Raw genomic sequence first — 17,239 nt, forward strand, 5'->3', positions numbered from 1 at the left:
TAAGCAATAGGAAAAAGAAGGCAGAGAAGTTTTTGGTAACCCTAGTTTTAGATTAACAGTAGCGAAGCCTAACAATTTGGTGCTTTCATTGCTCCTACCATGGCTCCCCAACCTCCATCAACAGATCTGACCGAGGCCTTAGCCAACATCCAAACAAATCTCACCAACATCCAAAGCCAACTGGCCGAACACACTAGCAGACAATCTACCTTAGAGGCTCAAAATGACCACCTTCACTCTACATTCACGTCCATCCTGGATCAGGTTGCTCTATTGACTCCAACGGAGGCTAAAATTCCACACATGAACCAGCAAAGTAGCCCTCATTCCAATCACTCAAACCAGCAACCACCCAACACCCCTTCCATACGACCACCCACACTCAACCTATCCTTCTTTGACGGTACAAATCCACTAGATTGGCTTTTTCAAGCGGACCAATATTTCTCCTTCTATCAAATACCGTTGGACCAACGCATTCCTATGGTGGGGTTTCATATGCAGGGAGACGCTCTCTCATGGTTTAAATGGCTGCACAATAACCACCTACTCACAGATTGGCACTCCTTCACAAGGGCTTTGGAGCTTCGTTTTGGCCCCTCCACCTATATCAATCATCAAGTGGAGTTGTTCAAACTCCAGCAAACCACGTCGGTCACTGAATACCAAGGCAGGTTTGAACGCTTATGCAATTGTGTGGTGGGTCTCACTCCTGAAACTATACTTAATTGTTTCATTTCTGGTCTGAATGTTGAAATCCGCAGAGAACTTACTATATTGAACCCATATTCTATTGCCCAAGCCATAGGTCTAGCTAAGCTTATTGAAGACAAACTCAGAGATTCTAAACCTAAACATATTCGATTTCCAGCACCTACCTATCACCACCCTAACCCCACTCCCTCATTCGCTAAGAGAACCAGCACACCCCCAGCCCATATGCCCATCAAACGTTTATCCTCCTCACAAATGCAAGAGAGACGAGCCCTAGGGTTATGCTACAACTGTGATGAAAAATTCTTCCCTGGCCATAAATGCACTTCCTCTCGATTTTTGCTCCTTTTAGATGACCCAGAACTCCTAGCTGAACCCAACGAGGAGATTTCCCCCACACATGACCACGCCAACACTATTCACTTCCACCTTTCACCTCAAGCCATATCTGGTACTATTTCCCCAAAAACCCTCAAATTCACAGGTCTAATTCATCACCTCCCTGTTACTGTCCTCATTGACTCGGGAAGCTCCCACAACATTCTTCAACCACGTATTGCCTACCACTTAAACCTAGCCATATCCCCTAGCCCACCCCTCTCGGTAATGGTTGGAAATGGGGCGTTCATTAAGTGCCAGGGTATTTGTCCATTGGTGGACATATCCCTCCAGAACTCTACCTTCACTATTCCCTTTTACCTTCTTCCGATTGAAGGTGCGGATGTTGTTTTGGGCGTGGAATGGTTGAGCACGTTAGGGTCCATCCAAGCAGATTTCTCAATCCCCAGCATACAATTTACCCACAACAACCAACATATTACATTGCAAGCCCCCCACTCACCCAACCCATCAGCTACCACTTATCACCAATTTTGCCACTATCTATCCAATAACTCTATTGCCTCTTTACACCTTCTATCGGTGGACACCCAACACTGCCCCCATACAACCTTAGCCACTACCATTAATAATCCCACATCCCCGTTATCTCACCTACCCTCACCCATCCAATCCCTCCTTCAGGAATACCAAGGTATTTTTCAAAAACCAAGAGGGTTACCTCCACAGAGACCACATGACCACCATATTCCCCTTTTACCTCATACCCCACCAATCAAAGTGAAACCATACCGGTACCCACATCACCACAAGGAAGTTATTACAACACTGATATCAGAAATGCTGCAAGAGGGCATTATTCAACCTAGTACAAGCCCATTCTCCTCACCGGTGCTCTTAATAAAAAAAAAAGATGGAACATGGCGTTTCTGTGTGGATTACAGAGCCTTAAATGCAACCACCATTCATGACCACTTCCCCATTCCCACCATTGATGAACTGCTCGATGAGTTAGGCTCAGCTACTGTTTTTACTAAAATAGACCTACACTCAGGGTACCACCAAATACTGCTTCTCCCAGAAGACACTCACAAAACAGCGTTTCGCACTATAGATGGCCACTATGAATTCTTAGTGATGCCATTTGGTTTAACTAACGCTCCTTCTACTTTTCAGGCAGCCATGAATGATCTTCTCAGACCATACCTCCGCCGGTTTGTCTTAGTTTTTTTTTATGATATTTTGATTTATAGTCCAAGTTTGCAGGATCATATTGCTCACCTACAAACTATATTGGAAGTGCTACACACTCAGCAATTTTTTGCCAAGCTTTCAAAGTGCAGTTTCGCAACCGCGGAAGTTAGTTACTTGGGTCACATTATTTCTGCACAAGGAGTCCAACCAGACCCAGAGAAAGTCAAAGCCATACACGACTGGCCGCAGCCACGATCACTCACGGAATTACGGGGGTTCCTCGGCCTCACCGGATTTTACAGGAAATTCATAAAGCACTACGCCACTCTCGCCGCTCCTCTCACCGACTTATTACAACACCACAAATTTTCATGGACTGAGCTCGCGCAGCAAGCATTCGAAAAATTAAAATTACACATGAAGACAATGCCTACACTACACCTTCCAGATTTTAAGCTGCCCTTTGTGGTCGAAACAGATGCCTCTGCAGTGGCCATAGGAGCCGTCCTCAGCCAATCTGGGCAACCATTAGCTTTTTTCAGCAAAAAGATGAATCCCAAGCTCCAAGCTTCCTCCGTATATGTCCGAGAGATGTATGCCATAACAGAGTCAGTAAAAAAATGGCGTCAATACCTCATAGGACAACATTTCAGAATCATAACAAATCAAAAGAGCCTAAACACCCTCCTCTCCCAAACCATTCAGACCCCAGAACAACAGAAATGGACTGCTAAATTGCAGGGATATGATTTTCAAATTATTTACCGACCTGGGAAGGAAAATGCTGTGGCTGATGCCCTTTCAAGGCAAGGTCATGATTCCTCTACCATACTGCTTGCAGTGTCGTCACCAATTCCGCAGCTTATTCAAGAACTCCAAACTTTTTTTGCCACCACAGAAGGTCAGGGAGTGTTCCAGGCGTGCACAAGCAGTCAACAACAGCCAAGCTTGTTCTCCACTAGCCACGGTTTACTGTTTTTTCGCCATCAGATATTCGTGCCAGCATCATCTGATTTCCGCCAGCGCATTATGACAGAGTTCCATGCTTCCCCTTATGGCGGCCATTCCAGCATCAAACCAACTCTCAAGCGCATAGCCGCTTCATTCTATTGGCCGAAATGGACCAGAGACGTCCATCGTTTTGTCCAACAATGCTCCACATGCCAAAAAAATAAGTATATGCCAACCAAAACTCAGGGTTTACTGCAACCATTACCAATTCCCAAACAAGTATGGGAGGACATATCAATGGATTTTATTACTCACCTTCCAGTCTCATCCGGACACTCGGTCATTTGGATATTGTGCGACAGACTCACAAAATATGCGCATTTCATCGCTCTGCCCACACACTTCACGGCCCAGCAACTAGCCAAATCTTTCTCAGTAGAAATTTGTCGCCTCCACGGACTACCAAAAACCATTGTCTCAGATCGCGACCCCTTGTTTGTTAGCACTTTCTGGCAGCACCTGTTCAAAGCACAAGGAACAACGTTAAAATTTAGCTCGTCATACCATCCCCAAACGAACGGTCAAACAGAGGTATTGAACCGCGGCTTAGAGGCCTACCTGAGATGTTTTGTGGGAAACCAACCAAACAAGTGGTACAAATATCTTCACTTGGCAGAACTTTGGCATAATACAACGTACCACTCGGCTATTGGAACCTCCCCGTTCCATGCGTTGTACGGTCGACAACCACCCACAGTAGTTGATTTCTTAAGCGTCCCAAACGTTGGAACCTCCATCCAAGAGACACTGTCGGCACACACCGTCATCCTCCACGACCTTAAGGAGCACTTGCGTCGCACACGCCAGCGCATGTGTGACCAAGCTAATCGCCACCGCACAGATCGTAGTTTCAAACCAGGAGAATGGGTGTGGGTACGACTCCAACCCTACCGGCAACACTCATTGGAACGGCGAACACACCAAAAGCTTGGCCCGCGTTTTTCAGGCCCATACCAGATACTACGCCGCATCGGTGCCGTCGCATATGAGCTTCAACTGCCACCGTCGGCGCGGGTTCACCCGGTTTTTCACGTTTCGCTGCTCAGACCTTTCAAAGGACCTGTGGGAGAACACCAGGGTCTTTCTACCAAATCCAAGAACTTGGCACTTCCAACACCACTTAACTCATCTCCCAACCCAAATCAGAACGCTCTGAACTCACCGTATCAGGAACCCAATGACAACACGCCATGTGTTACACTCACAAATCACACCGACTTAGCTGGCATCGAGCCTCACGCTCACGCGCCCCACCAACAAGCCATCTCCACGCCTCATAATCACCTCAACACGCGTTCTGATAGAATCAACAATAGCGCGCCACGTGTCCCACTCACTGGTGACGCGGTTTTCCCACGCCTCGAGCCCCACACGCACCAACAAACCCTTCCCACGCCCATTAATGGGCTGAACGCGTTTCCTGACGGAGCCAACAAGAGTGTGCCGCGTGTCCCACTCACTGATGGTGCAACTTCCCCACACCTCGAGCCGCGCGTCCCACTCACTGCTGGTGCAGCTTCCCCACACCTCGAGCCCAACGCTAGCACTCCACGCAATACAAACCCTAATTCTAAAGCACCTCAAACGGCGCCACCCCCTCAAAACCCTAAAACCCCAGCACCACTCCCTACAAACCCTAATGACTCAACAACCAATACCCAACCCAACTCACCCTTAATGGCCCATCCAATTCCTGCACCCCCGCGCCAGATTACATACACCTCACCCCATATCCAAACCCACGAGAACCCACAACAGCCCAGTCACCGTCCAACGGCCCAACTAATTCCAAGATCCCACTTTGAGGACAAAGTGTCTAGTGGCGCGGATAGTAATGTTAGACTGGGCCCATACACAAGCACAAGACCAAAAAGACAGCCCAACTGGATGAAGGACTTTATAATAGGATAGACTCATGTGTCCTTAGAAAATGTCTGCCATTTTATTATTAGTATGTTTTTATTATTGAAAGGTTTTTGTAAGGCCCATGGCCCTTTTTTACCCTTATAGGGGACTAAGCAATAGGAAAAAGAAGGCAGAGAAGTTTTTGGTAACCCTAGTTTTAGATTAACAGTAGCGAAGCCTAACAATTTATATGCCAGGAGAGTAAACAAGCACTAACGTACACATACGTTCATTTTCATTGCAATACCATCCTCGTTCAACTCTAAATCTATAATCATTTCCCAACAAGGGGGTGAGGACGAGAAAGAACTAAAACACATGGACTTGTGAAGGTGCATGTATGATGAGGGTAGAAAACAACTTTGAGCTAGTCAATGTTTGCAAGGAAAATTATAGGAAAATCGTTTTTGAAAAACTCTTATTTCTTAAAAAGGCTATTCTGGTTGGAAAAGCTAGGTTGAAAAAAAGGTTAGAGACGCTCCAGGGAAGTTAGGTGCAAATGATTTCAATGAGCTAACTGAACATACACTCTTCACGTGTCGTTTCAATGGGAGGCATCTAAAGTAGAGTCAGTGCAAAATGTCTACAATTTATCTTTGTATTATAAAGAAATTGTTAATGTTGACTCGCCTTACTTACACTTTATTAATTTCTTGACAGGATGTTTCATTGAAGATAGTTGAAAGAAATCAATGTAATATAGGCAAGAATTTTTCATCATAAAGCAACTGAAAAAGAACAAAGAGAAAAAGGCAAGCCTTTGTTAAATTGGTTTCATTGTTAGATCTTCAAAGGATGACAAATCCCAGATGCACAAAATCAGTCCATGAATCTTAAAGGCTTGTTGCTGCATTTTCTACAATTGGGATGTTTTCATATCCTTGATTTTCCCAATAAATAACACCCACCACTCAACCAGAACATATGAATAACAATATAACAGAATCTCCAAAATATGGAATTTTTTTTTAGATTTGAAGATAAGACAGTAGTTGTAGGAAGTACGTGCACCAAAACTATGTGAACTTTTGAAAAATAAAACATCTATTTTCATGAAGAGTATCTTGAAAATCCTGATTTAGTATTACACGTAGCAATAGCAATAAACATATTTACTGCATAACCAGTGTTTCTGTTACACAAACCCTGCAGTGCAACCAAACATAGAACATCATCAGACAAGGTTCCTTTTACGGGCCATCTCCCGAGCCAACTCCCTAATTTCCTCCGGTGATGGTGGCCTTTCTGCCTCCGGTGGATATTCAATGTATGACCTCTGTAACATGATAACAATGAAATATGATTTGGAGTACAGATACTAGTTTATAGTTAAAAACAATTTCAAAATTGCATTCATACTCATGAATGAATTCAAAGCCATCAAGATAAGACAATTGATCTGGAAAACATTCATTCATTCTCAAAGTGATTATATAATCTGATTTCAGGATGCTTGAATGTGCAAAATTGATAGATATATCTGATTATATATAAGATATGAGAAGATGATTTAGAAGAATACATTTCCCATGAACTTGCGGAGGTTGCCGGGATTGTTGGCAAAAGTGTACATAAGAATGATTGGTACGGTCACATACACACCGAACTTGGCAATTTCTAGAATCCCTTTGGATGTTCCCAGAGACGACATCGTATCTTTCCTATCACCAACAAATACCAATACCAACAGCAACAGAATCAAGCATTGTGTTTGAAACCAATTAATCAATAAATAAAGAGGAAAATTGATCTGAATCAATCATCATAACATAACCAAACACTAATAGAGATATGAAATAATTCATTTTTACCCAGAGAACCAAGATAACACAACACAACAGGACTGAAGTGGAAGAATGGAAGATACCCCAATGGCAATTGCTTCCTGCACAAAATCACTGCACCCAATTCTAGGAAAAAGACGAAAATGCCCTTAAAAAATAGGTACATATAAAAATATTTTGAATTCTTTTTTTTGGAATGTATTATTTTTAATTCCAAATTTTCTTATTCGAAATGGAATTTTGATTTTTTTTTTTTGGATTTTTATTTTTAAAACACAATAATCTCTTCTGAATTTCCTTTTTCATAATGTATTATTTTTAATTCTAGATTTTCATTTTTAAAATAAAAGACATTTTTGGAATTTGAAAATTTTGTTGGGTGTAGGTTAAAAAATGTTGGGTTTTTGCCTACACGGGTTGCCTCATTTTCTTAACCCAATCGACTTTCTGGGACGACCCACTGTTATTTGCACCTCCTACATTTACTAACAGACCTCTATTTTATATTTTTCTTAAAAATAACTTTTTGAAAGTGTTTAATAAAATTATAATGATCTTGCCGGTGACTTGAACGTTGAAGGTCTCGCCACGTCAAACTCCGTCCTCCGCAAATACGTTCCAATTAGTCCGGGCGAACCTGCGAAAACACTACAAACGGCGTCTCTAGCGGCCGATTGTACTCCGACGCTCAAGTCAGTCAAACAAGACCACCAAAGAATCGTGTACTCTGAATCTCAGTGAGACTCGTGCACTCTGTGATTCTCTCTCTCCTCTCTGTGCGAAAACTAGTCACATGTCAGTATGAAACGTACCTTCGTAATGAGCGTGGAAAGCCTTTATATACCCTGTCGCGCGCCCAAGTTATCCGTGTACGAAGTAACTTAGCGTGTTTCATTCATTGGGCGTATCGGGCAGCCTCAGCGTGAGTACCAGGTGCAACTTGGACAAGCGCGCATACCAGGCATCACCTAACGCGTGAACGATCACCCCTGTTTTGCCCCATGCACGTTATGGGCTAAGAGAGCACCAATCACCGACTGACTGCTAGCTCCCTTAGACCACTCTCATGCATGGTACTGCAAAACGCCTAACCTCTCTGATCTCTGATACTCTGCCACACAAGACTCGTATGCAACGCTCTTGCCGGGAATCCCTTCTCGTTCCTAGCTTAACTGCGTGTGATACGACGACCGATCGCCCTCTGATCACCGATCTTCGCCTGATCATCGATCACCCTCCAGGTGACCCTCTTCAAGGCACATCAGCTTCCCCGGCCCACATGGCCCACTAAGAACGGCCCACATGGCCCACTAAGAACGGCCCACGTGGCCATCAGTCACTGACGTCACCCTAGACCGATGACCGACCGGATCACAAGCCCCCCAGTCTCGAGCTGCGCACCTGTTCTCAGCGAAGAGACTAAGTGCTCGTTCTCGTTGGCCACGTGGCAAGTGACGCCACATCACGTGCCACATCACGTGTTGTGCTTTAAGTGACGTTACGCTTTCCTTCCCTAATCTTGCGACACGTGTGCGCATCAATGGCTAGCGTGAAACGTCGCTTGCAGTTCCCTTATTCAAAAACTTACGCGCCTCTTACTGTTTCATTATCTTCCCCAACACGTTTCTCTGCAACTCTCGAACCCTCCTTCTGCGATTCATCTTCTCCATTCCCAGGCTTTCAGAAATCGTTCGCGATCACAAAAGGTACTTCCTTTCTTCATCTATGGCGTATTTGAATATTTTCTACCGATTGCATTGCTCAAAAACCGCATCGTGCATGCATCATGGGTCACTTTTCTTCTTCTGCACTGTACCGAGACCCCTTCTGGTTTTTCTATGTTCCGCTTCTTCTTCCTCTTCATTGCCGTCATTTCTCTACCCCTTCGAACCATAGCATTTGCTCCCTTCGTCTTTTTCTAGTTTTTTATTGATTCCTCACCTTTTTCCTTCTCCATTGTAGTTACGGACAATGGCTCGCACAAAAACCACCGTGTGCCTTGCCTCATCTTCTGGTGCACAGCCTTCCGCCAGTGCACCTTCATCGCCCTCGACGAGCGCAACTCCCTCGGCGAGTACGCAACCCAGGGCGACGCTCCCTCTACAAGGCTACGCGCAAGCGTACAAGTGGGCTCCCCTCCACCTACTCGCCGAAACATCCAACCAACTCCCAGCCGATCACCTCGCCACCTTGCTGAAGGGTGCTGCAGATGAGCCTTCATGTGCCATCGACAGGGAGGACGACCAAAACCTGGGCGTGCGCATCCCCCCCCAAGGCATGCCCGTTTGCGTAGATGACAGGGCCACCAACGGGGTGCCCTTTACTTTCATCTACTCAGCAATCTTTAAGAGGCTGCGCCTCCGCCTTCCCTTCACCTTCTTCGTGAAGTAACTCCTTACTGAGCTAAACGTCGTCGCCCCTTGCCAACTCCATCCGAATGCTTGGGGCTTCATCCGGGCGTTTGAAATCTTATGCAACCATTTTGGGCACCCTCCATCGACCGACGTCTTCCTCTACTTTTTCGAGGCTAAGAACCCGGGTGATAGGTCGTGGGTCAACTTAAATGGAGTGACAGGGAGGGTGATCTTGGGTCTGTACCAGCAGTCCTTCAAGGATTGGAAAGGCAGATTCTACATGATCACCTCCAACAGACACAGCCCCGCCCTTCTCGAGGGCTTTCCTCTCTACTGGGTCCCTAAAGTGGAGTTTAGGAAACCCCGAGGCTTGGAGACCATGGCCCCATATGAGCGCGAGCTGTGCGGCTTCCTTTCAAGCTTGGGCGCCAAATTTGGTTCTTCCACCCTTATTAAGCACGAGTTCGATGCTGAAAAGCTCGAAAAATACATCGGTTTGTCTCCTCTTTTCCTTTCCTACTTGCCACTCTCCTGGGCATGCAACTTTGCTTTTCTCCAACATGCCCCTCATGCATGCATTTGCTAACTACCTTTCTGTGCTTGGATTGCTTTCTTGAGCCTTGGTATGCTAACCCTTCGTTATGTCGGATTGATGCAGATATGACTTCTGATAAGGAAAAGCGGCAAAGGTTGCTTGCTCTAGCCAAGAGTCGACGGGCTGCTGAGGCACCTTCTGAAGGGGAGGCGATCGCCGAACCTATTCGCGCTTACCCCATCTCGGTCGCGCCAGCTGAAGGGCGTGAGACCAGGGGTGACAAGAAGAGAAAACGGTTGATGAAGGCCCCCACCACCGTTATAACTGTTGAAGAGGAGAGCTCTGGATTCCCCTTGGTCCAACGAAAAAGGAGGGGAACCGAGGGCCCTGAGGGTGATGTCAACCCGATCCCTCAGGCACAGGCCTCCCCTGAGCGCCCTCCATCACCAGCCCCCCTGATCTCCCCACCCCCAGCAAAGTCACCCCCACCGACTCAAGCAGCTGGGAGTGGGGTCGCGCGCTCGGAGGGAACACCTCGCCCCCTGCCATCACCGCGCCCCCAAGACTCTGCCACCTCAACTGAGGGCGGTGGTGAGAGTTCCTTCCGCGCAACGGGCCCCAGCTCCGAGGGGCTCCCCAAGGTTCTCCGCCTAACCAAACAACTGCTCCAGAATCAAGAGCTGGTCAAGTGGAGCTTTAGCGAGGTGGACCTCCATCTGGCCCGTCAGATGGTGCTTTCTTTGGAATTCTCCATGCAACATCGCCGCCTCGAAAAGCTAGAGGGAAAGGTAAAGGAGCTGCTTGGCCAACAGGAGTCGCTGCAAAGTGACTATGAGGCTTTGCAAGACACCAATGGCATGCTGAAGGACCTGCTGGAGGAAACCAAATTGGCGCGTGTCCAACAAGTCCAAGAGACCATAAAAACTGAGATGCTGATGGGGGATGCTGTCGCCGCCCTTGATTCCGAGCTGCTGGAGACCACTGGTAAGGCCATCCAACTCGAGGCTGAGAACGTCTATATGCGCCAACAGAATGCGAATTTGGCGGAGGCTCTCGCCGCGAGCGATCAGAAGCTTAAAGAAGCCGAGTCGGCCATTGCCACCCTGACCACCGAGAAGGTTGTGCTTGAGACCGACAAGGCTGGGTTCGAGGCCGAGAAGGCCAAGCTATGGGAAGAGGCGGCCGACACCTTCGCTGAGGGTTTTGACTTCGCTCTCGAGCAACTCAAGTGTGTCTTCCCAGAGGTCGACCGTTCCCAACTATCTATAGAATTTGAGGTGGTGGACGGCAAGGTCGTTCATCCCTGATCACCTGCTGTTTTACTTTCTCTTTTCTTCAAATTTCCTAATGTAAAGGACTTTTTACTGCATATATTCCATGCCTTCTTTCTTCCTTCTGCGGGGTGTCTTTTTCGTCTCTTGCTATGTATGTTTATAGCTGTTTACTTAGCGCGATTCCCCTCATGCTATGTATGCTTCATTCACCGATAGCCGACCAGGGACCGGTCATCTTGCTCCCCTTTCCCTCCTTATACCTTTATGGATTTCTCGTCGCTCCAGCGCTAAATGCATAGAGGACTTCCACACCGATCGTTCTAGGATGATGCCTTGCTTTGGGAGGAAGAGTGTTTCTCGACAAACCCTCTTGCCTGCCCCAAGGCCATCGACCCTCAGAACTTCGGGTGGTACTCCCACCTTCTCACTCCTTGGGTGAGAAGGGGTTTGACTAAGAGTTCTACCGAGCCAATATTGACGCTAAGCCACTTGGGTAAAGGCGTTTCTCGAATCCTTCCTTTCCCTTCTTTGGGCTTACTAGCGCCCTTGACGTTTCGAACCTTAGTTGCCTGTACTCACACCTGGGGTGAGGAGGACCTTGAACCGGTTGGCTACCCTCGCGCCTAGGGCGAGGGAGGCCTAACCGATCACCTGCGCTCGCGCCTGGGGCGAAGAGGATTTTAAATTCAAAAACTTGCAAACTTTATACTGATAACCTCGTTTTATTCCTGGGAAAAGGGCTTTCCCTTGAACTTGTTCACATTGTTTGCCCTGGCGCGAAAGCGCGGCTTTACTACAATATTTTAACTAAAGTAGAGTTTTAAGTGCATGGCGTTCCACGTCCGGGGGATTGCCCCTCCATCCAAGGTCTCCAGCCGATAAGCGCCGTTCTCCAACGCCTCCACTACTCTGAACGGGCCGGTCCACTTGGGAGACAACTTATTTTCTATCTCGTGCTGATGCGCTTTCCTCATCACCAGATTTCCCTCCTGGAACTACCTCTGCCTCACCTTGGAGTTGTGCCTTCGCTCCACCCTTCTCTTTACAGCTTCAGCGCTGACCCTTCTCGTATCTCGTCCAAAAGGTCTAGGTTCACCTTTCTCTCCTCGTTGGACTTCTCGGCCACGAAACTCAGAATGGTGAATTTTCTTGTATCTCCACGAGAATCATAGCGTCTGACCCATAGACCAAGCTGAAAGGTGTCTCATGGGTGCTAGATTGCGGAGTGGTGTGATAGGCCCATACGATCTTGGGAACTTCTTCCGCCCATGTTCCTTTGGCCTTTTCTATCCTTCTCTTCAGCCCTTTGAGCAACACTCGGTTGGCCGATTCCACCTGCCCGTTCGTTTGAGGGTGTTCTACCGAGGCGAACACCTGTTGTATTCCCACCTCCTCGCATAGGTTCCTCAGCTGATGACTCGTAAACTGGGTGCCATTGTCGGAAACCAGACGCTTAGGCACTCCGAAACGGCACACGACATTTTTCCACACAAACTGTTGAACCTTGTGAGCGGTGATCTGCGCGACCGGCTCTGCCTCCACCCACCCCTCAGTCGGGTGGGTCTTCTCTCTCTGGCGATGACCGCCCTCGCAATCCCAGATTCGCGAGGCGCGATCTCTCTCGCCCTCATCCTGAGCACTTCCCGAGCCCCCAAGCATTGCTTCTTCCATCTCCTCGTCGCCGTGCGTGCCTCTTACCAACGTCGCGACTTCCGCTCTTCCTTCGTCCAACCTTGGTGGCGGCGTCATGGTAACATGGCACACGCTTCTCCGCTGCTTGAGACTATTTTCGTAGCAGCGACGGGCTTCCTTTTGGTCCGATTTTATGGTAACCACTACCCCCTCCATCGAAGGCATCTTTAGCTTCATGTGCCTTGTCGATGGTACGGCTCCTAACCTGTTGAGCGTCGGTCTTCCCAACAGTATGTTGTAAGCGGACGGAGCATTAACCACCAAGTACTTAATTTTCTCAGTGCGGGCTGTGGCACCGTCCGTGAATGTGGTCCTCAGCTCCACATAGCCCCGCACCTCTACCTGGTCCCCTGCGAAACCATACTAACACCCCGGGTATGGCTTCAGATGGTCAGGGGACAGCTGCAGCTTGCTGAACGTCGGCCAGAACATCACGTCTGCCGAGCTTCCCTGGTCCACGAGGACCCTGTGCACCTTCCTCCCTGTCGTGACAAGGGAGATAACTATTGGGTCGTTGTCGTGAGGCACAATGTCCCGGAAATCGGCTTTGGTAAAGACGATGTCAACGTCGAGGGAGTGATCCTCCTCCGCCGAGTCGACTGCCATCACCGACCACGCGTACTTCTTTCTCTGAGAGGCCGTACATCCTCTCCCAGAGAAACCTCCCGCGATCGTGTGCACCTCCCCGTGCACCGGTACTTCGTGCTGCGGATCCCCTGCTGGGGCCCCCAATGCTTGATCACCTTGCGGCTCTCGCAAGTAATCGCTCAGAAAACCACTTTTCACCAACTCCGCGAGTTGGTGTCCCAACGCCAAGCACGTGCGGAGTGGGTGTCCATAAGCCTGATGGAACTCACACCATACGTCTTTCTTTCGCCCCAGCACCCTGTCGGTCTTCTTCGGTGCTCGCAGCCAGCTCCACCACAAAATCAAACCTGGGGGTGCGTTGCTCTCCCTCGTGCGCCCCTCATTCTGGTCCCTTCGAGGCTCGTAAGGGCGAGGTTTTCCCTGAGCCCTCTTTCCCTCTTTGGCCTCGTGCACCCTCATCGGCTGCTGAGTCCTGCTCAGTCCTGCGCGCGATTTGTTAGGGATCACGCTTTCCCTTTTCTCAGAAACCGTTGTTTCTGCAGTGATGTGCGCCACAACACGACGCCTAATCTCCGCGAAAGTGCTGGGGCGATGCCTGATCAGAGATTCACTAAAGGGGCCTGCAAGAACCCCTTTCTTGAACGCGTGCACCAGCATATCTTCATCTTTGCTGGGCAGCCTCACCACCTGCGCCCCAAAATGGCTAAGGTAATCCCGGAGGGACTCACCTTGGTTCGGGCGCACATCGAAGAGATCGTACGACACCACTGGGGGTGCCCTGTTCACGATATACTGCTCCATGAACAGCTTTGAGAATTGTTGAAACGAAGTGATGTGGCCGTCTGGCAGGCTCACAAACTCTAGCGCAATCCCACTCAGGGTGCTCATGAATAGCTTGCAGTATATGGCATCTGAGCCTCCAGAAAGCATCATCTGGGTGTGGAACGCCGTCAGGTGCGCTTCTGGATCCTCTACCCCCGTGAACGAGGCCTTCACCCCCACCAAGCCTGGTGGCACCACTGCACCCATTATTTCAGATGAGAATGGCATGGGGAAGGTCCTGGGGGGAGATAGTGGTGGTGCCACTCCTTCCTCCACCACCCCCTCTTTCTGCGCTTTTAAAGACTTGCGCAGTTCTTCGTTAACCCAGTTCAAATCTTCGTTCCTGCCTTGCGATGCAGCCAAGTCCGCTTGCATCCTCTCTTGCGCCATTCTTGACGCCGCCACATCGTCTTGTAGCACGCGTATTATCTCCAAGACTTGCGCCATCATCACAGCTCCTTCTTCGACGGATGGCGCGGGTGAAGTTTGCCTTGTCTTTCTCATTCTTGCAGCAAAGAATCTCAAGAACACACGAAATCTAGCAGCACAGTGGATGGGATCACAATTTCACACGGGCCCCACGGTGGGCGCCAAATGATCTTGTCGGTGACTTGAACGTTGAAGGTCTCGCCACGTCAAACTCCGTCCTCCGCAAATACGTTCCAATTAGTCCGGGCGAACCTGCGAAAACACTACAAACGGCGCCTCTAGCGGCCGATTGCACTCCGACGCTCAAGTCAGTCAAACAAGACCACCAAAGAATCGTGTACTCTGAATCTCAGTGAGACTCGTGCACTCTGTGATTCTCTCTCTCCTCTCTGTGCGAAAACTAGTCACTTGTCAGTATGAAACGTACCTTCGTAATGAGCGTGGAAAGCCTTTATATACCCTGTCGCGCGCCCAAGTTATCCGTGTACGAAGTAACTTAGCGTGTTTCATGCTTTGGGCGTATCGGGCAGCCTCAGCGTGAGTACCAGGTGCGACTTGGACAAGCGTGCATACCAGGCATCACCTAACGCGTGAACGATCACCCCTGTTTTGCCCCATGCACGTTATGGGCTAAGAGAGCACCAATCACCGACCGACTGCTAGCTCCCTTAGACCACTCTCATGCATGGTACTGCAAAGCGCCTAACCTCTCTGATCTCTGATACTCTACCACACAAGACTCGTATGCAACGCTCTTGCCGGGAATCCCTTCCCGTTCCTAGCTTAACTGCGTGTGATACGACAACCGATCGCCCTCTGATCACCGATCTTCGCCTGATCATCGATCACCCTCCAGGTGACCCTCTTCAAGGCACATCAGCTTCCCCGGCCCACATGGCTCACTAAGAACGGCCCACGTGGCCATCAGTCGCTGACATCACCCTAGACCGATGACCGACCGGATCATATAAAAATAAACATTTTTCCAATATATTTTTCAAGTGTTAAAAATTATTAAGATGTTATATCTTTGTTATTGTTTCTAAAATCTAATTTTTAGCCTTTCAATTATATATTCTAATTTGTTAGTTTCAGCAAAACTTGCAACAAGAGTTTGCAAAATCTTTTCTTCCTCTTGTTCTTGTAAGATTGACCTTGAAATTCCTTGGAGCAATTTGTCTTATGAATTTTGTGGGAGGAAAAAGGTGTGATGGTAATGTAACAACATCTTCAATGGCAACAATTGTTCTTTATCCATCAAAAGATTCTATTCAATGAAAATAAACGACAAGATAAATTTATCACATACACAACCAAGCCAAGACAAATTTTCTCAAAAAATTGTTTCAATAATTAAATATGTAAAAATTGTGTTTGATCTCTATATTTGTTTTCAACTATATTTGTTTTCAACAAGAGGTAGTGACATAATTTCAATTTCCTTGTATTGAATATTGGTTAGTTGTTTCTTAGTAATTGTTTCACAATAAAAGTGTGTATTTTCTATTTATGAAGTGACCCATCTTGTCTCAAGTCATATCTCTCCTACCTTTTCCTGCATTTTAATTTTTTTTTTCCAACAATATCTTTTAATTGAAACATAAATTAAAATTAACAAAACGTCTAATCTACATTAACTTTTTAAATAAAAATATGTATTAATAAAAAGAGACTAAAAATTTAAAATATCTCAAATAATTTTTTTATAAAAGATAGATAAATTAGTAAAATATCACGTTTAAATTAGTTTTTTTTTAAATATGTTTGATGTTGTTTATTTTTAAATGTAAGCCAAGCTAAATAAGATAATTAAATTATTTTAGTTAATTTGTAAAAAAAAAGTTGACAATAATTAAATTATTTTATTAAAAAAATAGGTTTATTTTTATTATTAGTTTGAGTAAAGACAATATTTTATTTTTCTAAATTTTTAGTCATTCTTTCATAAGCCATAAAATCCAGAAAAAAAAACCAATGAGGTGCAATGGAGTACAAAACTCAAAAGAAATTATCTTTGTACTAAGAAATGTCGAATACCGTCAACTCTCTCACACATTCAAATGATATCTCTCACACGTTCAAATGACATCTCTCACACGTTCAAATGATAAAACTGCTCCTTCAAACATGTGGCAAGAGAAAAATAAAACTCTGCAGCTGAAAGGAGGTATGCGACTGGAATAAAGATATGAGATGTAGTTGAAATTATTTAACAATGTGAAGTTATGCTTTATTTAAAATTATTTAAAAAAAATTTAAATGTTATAATCAAATTTTCAAGTTAAATGAGAAAGGTATAAAGGTGAAGAGAGAATTTGCCTTAATCATACTACTCCAAGTCACTGGTACCGGATCAGAAAAAACAAAAAACCAAATAGTCCAAGAGTTAAATTGTAAATACAACTTTTATTGTCCCAATGAACTCTTATGTTAGAATTTGACATTGTTCTCCCGCCATCCTCCATCACCTCTCTCTGCCAGGATGACGATCATCTAACTCTGTTACAAAACTTGATGTTGCCGCATCGTAGTCTTGATAACAGCTTTATCGATATTATCGATTTTGGTAGCATTATGGGTATATGTAATGGTATTATA

General features: G+C 46.5%; 2 protein-coding genes across 3 annotated transcripts; both read right to left on the reverse strand.

Annotated features, from left to right (window-relative positions):
* Positions 1–6,184: 6,184 nt before the first annotated feature.
* On the reverse strand, positions 6,185–7,080 carry LOC137818392 (uncharacterized). 2 transcript variants are annotated; one of them, XM_068621795.1, is made up of 3 exons: positions 6,975–7,080; positions 6,686–6,824; positions 6,185–6,439 (listed from the first exon to the last, which is right to left on the reverse strand). In XM_068621795.1, the coding sequence occupies exons 2-3, from the start codon at positions 6,812–6,814 to the stop codon at positions 6,338–6,340; spliced, it is 231 nt and encodes a 76-aa protein (XP_068477896.1). In that variant the 5' UTR covers positions 6,815–6,824; positions 6,975–7,080; the 3' UTR covers positions 6,185–6,337. The 2 variants fall into 2 exon arrangements, with proteins under 2 accessions (XP_068477896.1, XP_068477897.1); XM_068621796.1 differs by having other exon boundaries at positions 6,686–6,819; positions 6,975–7,076.
* A 5,813-nt stretch (positions 7,081–12,893) lies between these two features.
* LOC137814109 (uncharacterized) lies at positions 12,894–14,659 on the reverse strand. Its single transcript, XM_090296065.1, has 3 exons — positions 14,119–14,659; positions 13,277–14,010; positions 12,894–13,022 (listed from the first exon to the last, which is right to left on the reverse strand). Exons 1-3 carry the CDS (start codon positions 14,657–14,659, stop codon positions 12,894–12,896), a joined length of 1,404 nt encoding a protein of 467 aa, XP_090152191.1.
* Positions 14,660–17,239: the final 2,580 nt, after the last annotated feature.

The sequence above is a fragment of the Phaseolus vulgaris genome, chromosome 10, assembly GCF_051622355.1.
Source record: "Phaseolus vulgaris cultivar YP4 chromosome 10, ASM5162235v1, whole genome shotgun sequence".
Lineage (NCBI taxonomy): Eukaryota > Viridiplantae > Streptophyta > Magnoliopsida > Fabales > Fabaceae > Phaseolus > Phaseolus vulgaris.

Bases quoted from the DNA above. Each gene is read 5' to 3' on its own strand.
- LOC137818392 (XM_068621795.1), bottom strand. From the start codon at position 6,814: ATGTCGTCTCTGGGAACATCCAAAGGGATTCTAGAAATTGCCAAGTTC. The intron at 6,440-6,685 runs GTATTCTTCTAA...ATCATGTTACAG, and splicing joins TCCGCAAGTTCATGGGAAAT to AGGTCATACATTGAATATCC.
- LOC137814109 (XM_090296065.1), bottom strand. From the start codon at position 14,659: ATGGCGCAAGTCTTGGAGATAATACGCGTGCTACAAGACGATGTGGCG. The intron at 14,011-14,118 runs GTGAGTCCCTCC...GGGTTCTTGCAG, and splicing joins CGATGTGCGCCCGAACCAAG to GCCCCTTTAGTGAATCTCTG. The intron at 13,023-13,276 runs GTGCACAGGGTC...ACTGTTGGGAAG, and splicing joins TTGTCACGACAGGGAGGAAG to ACCGACGCTCAACAGGTTAG.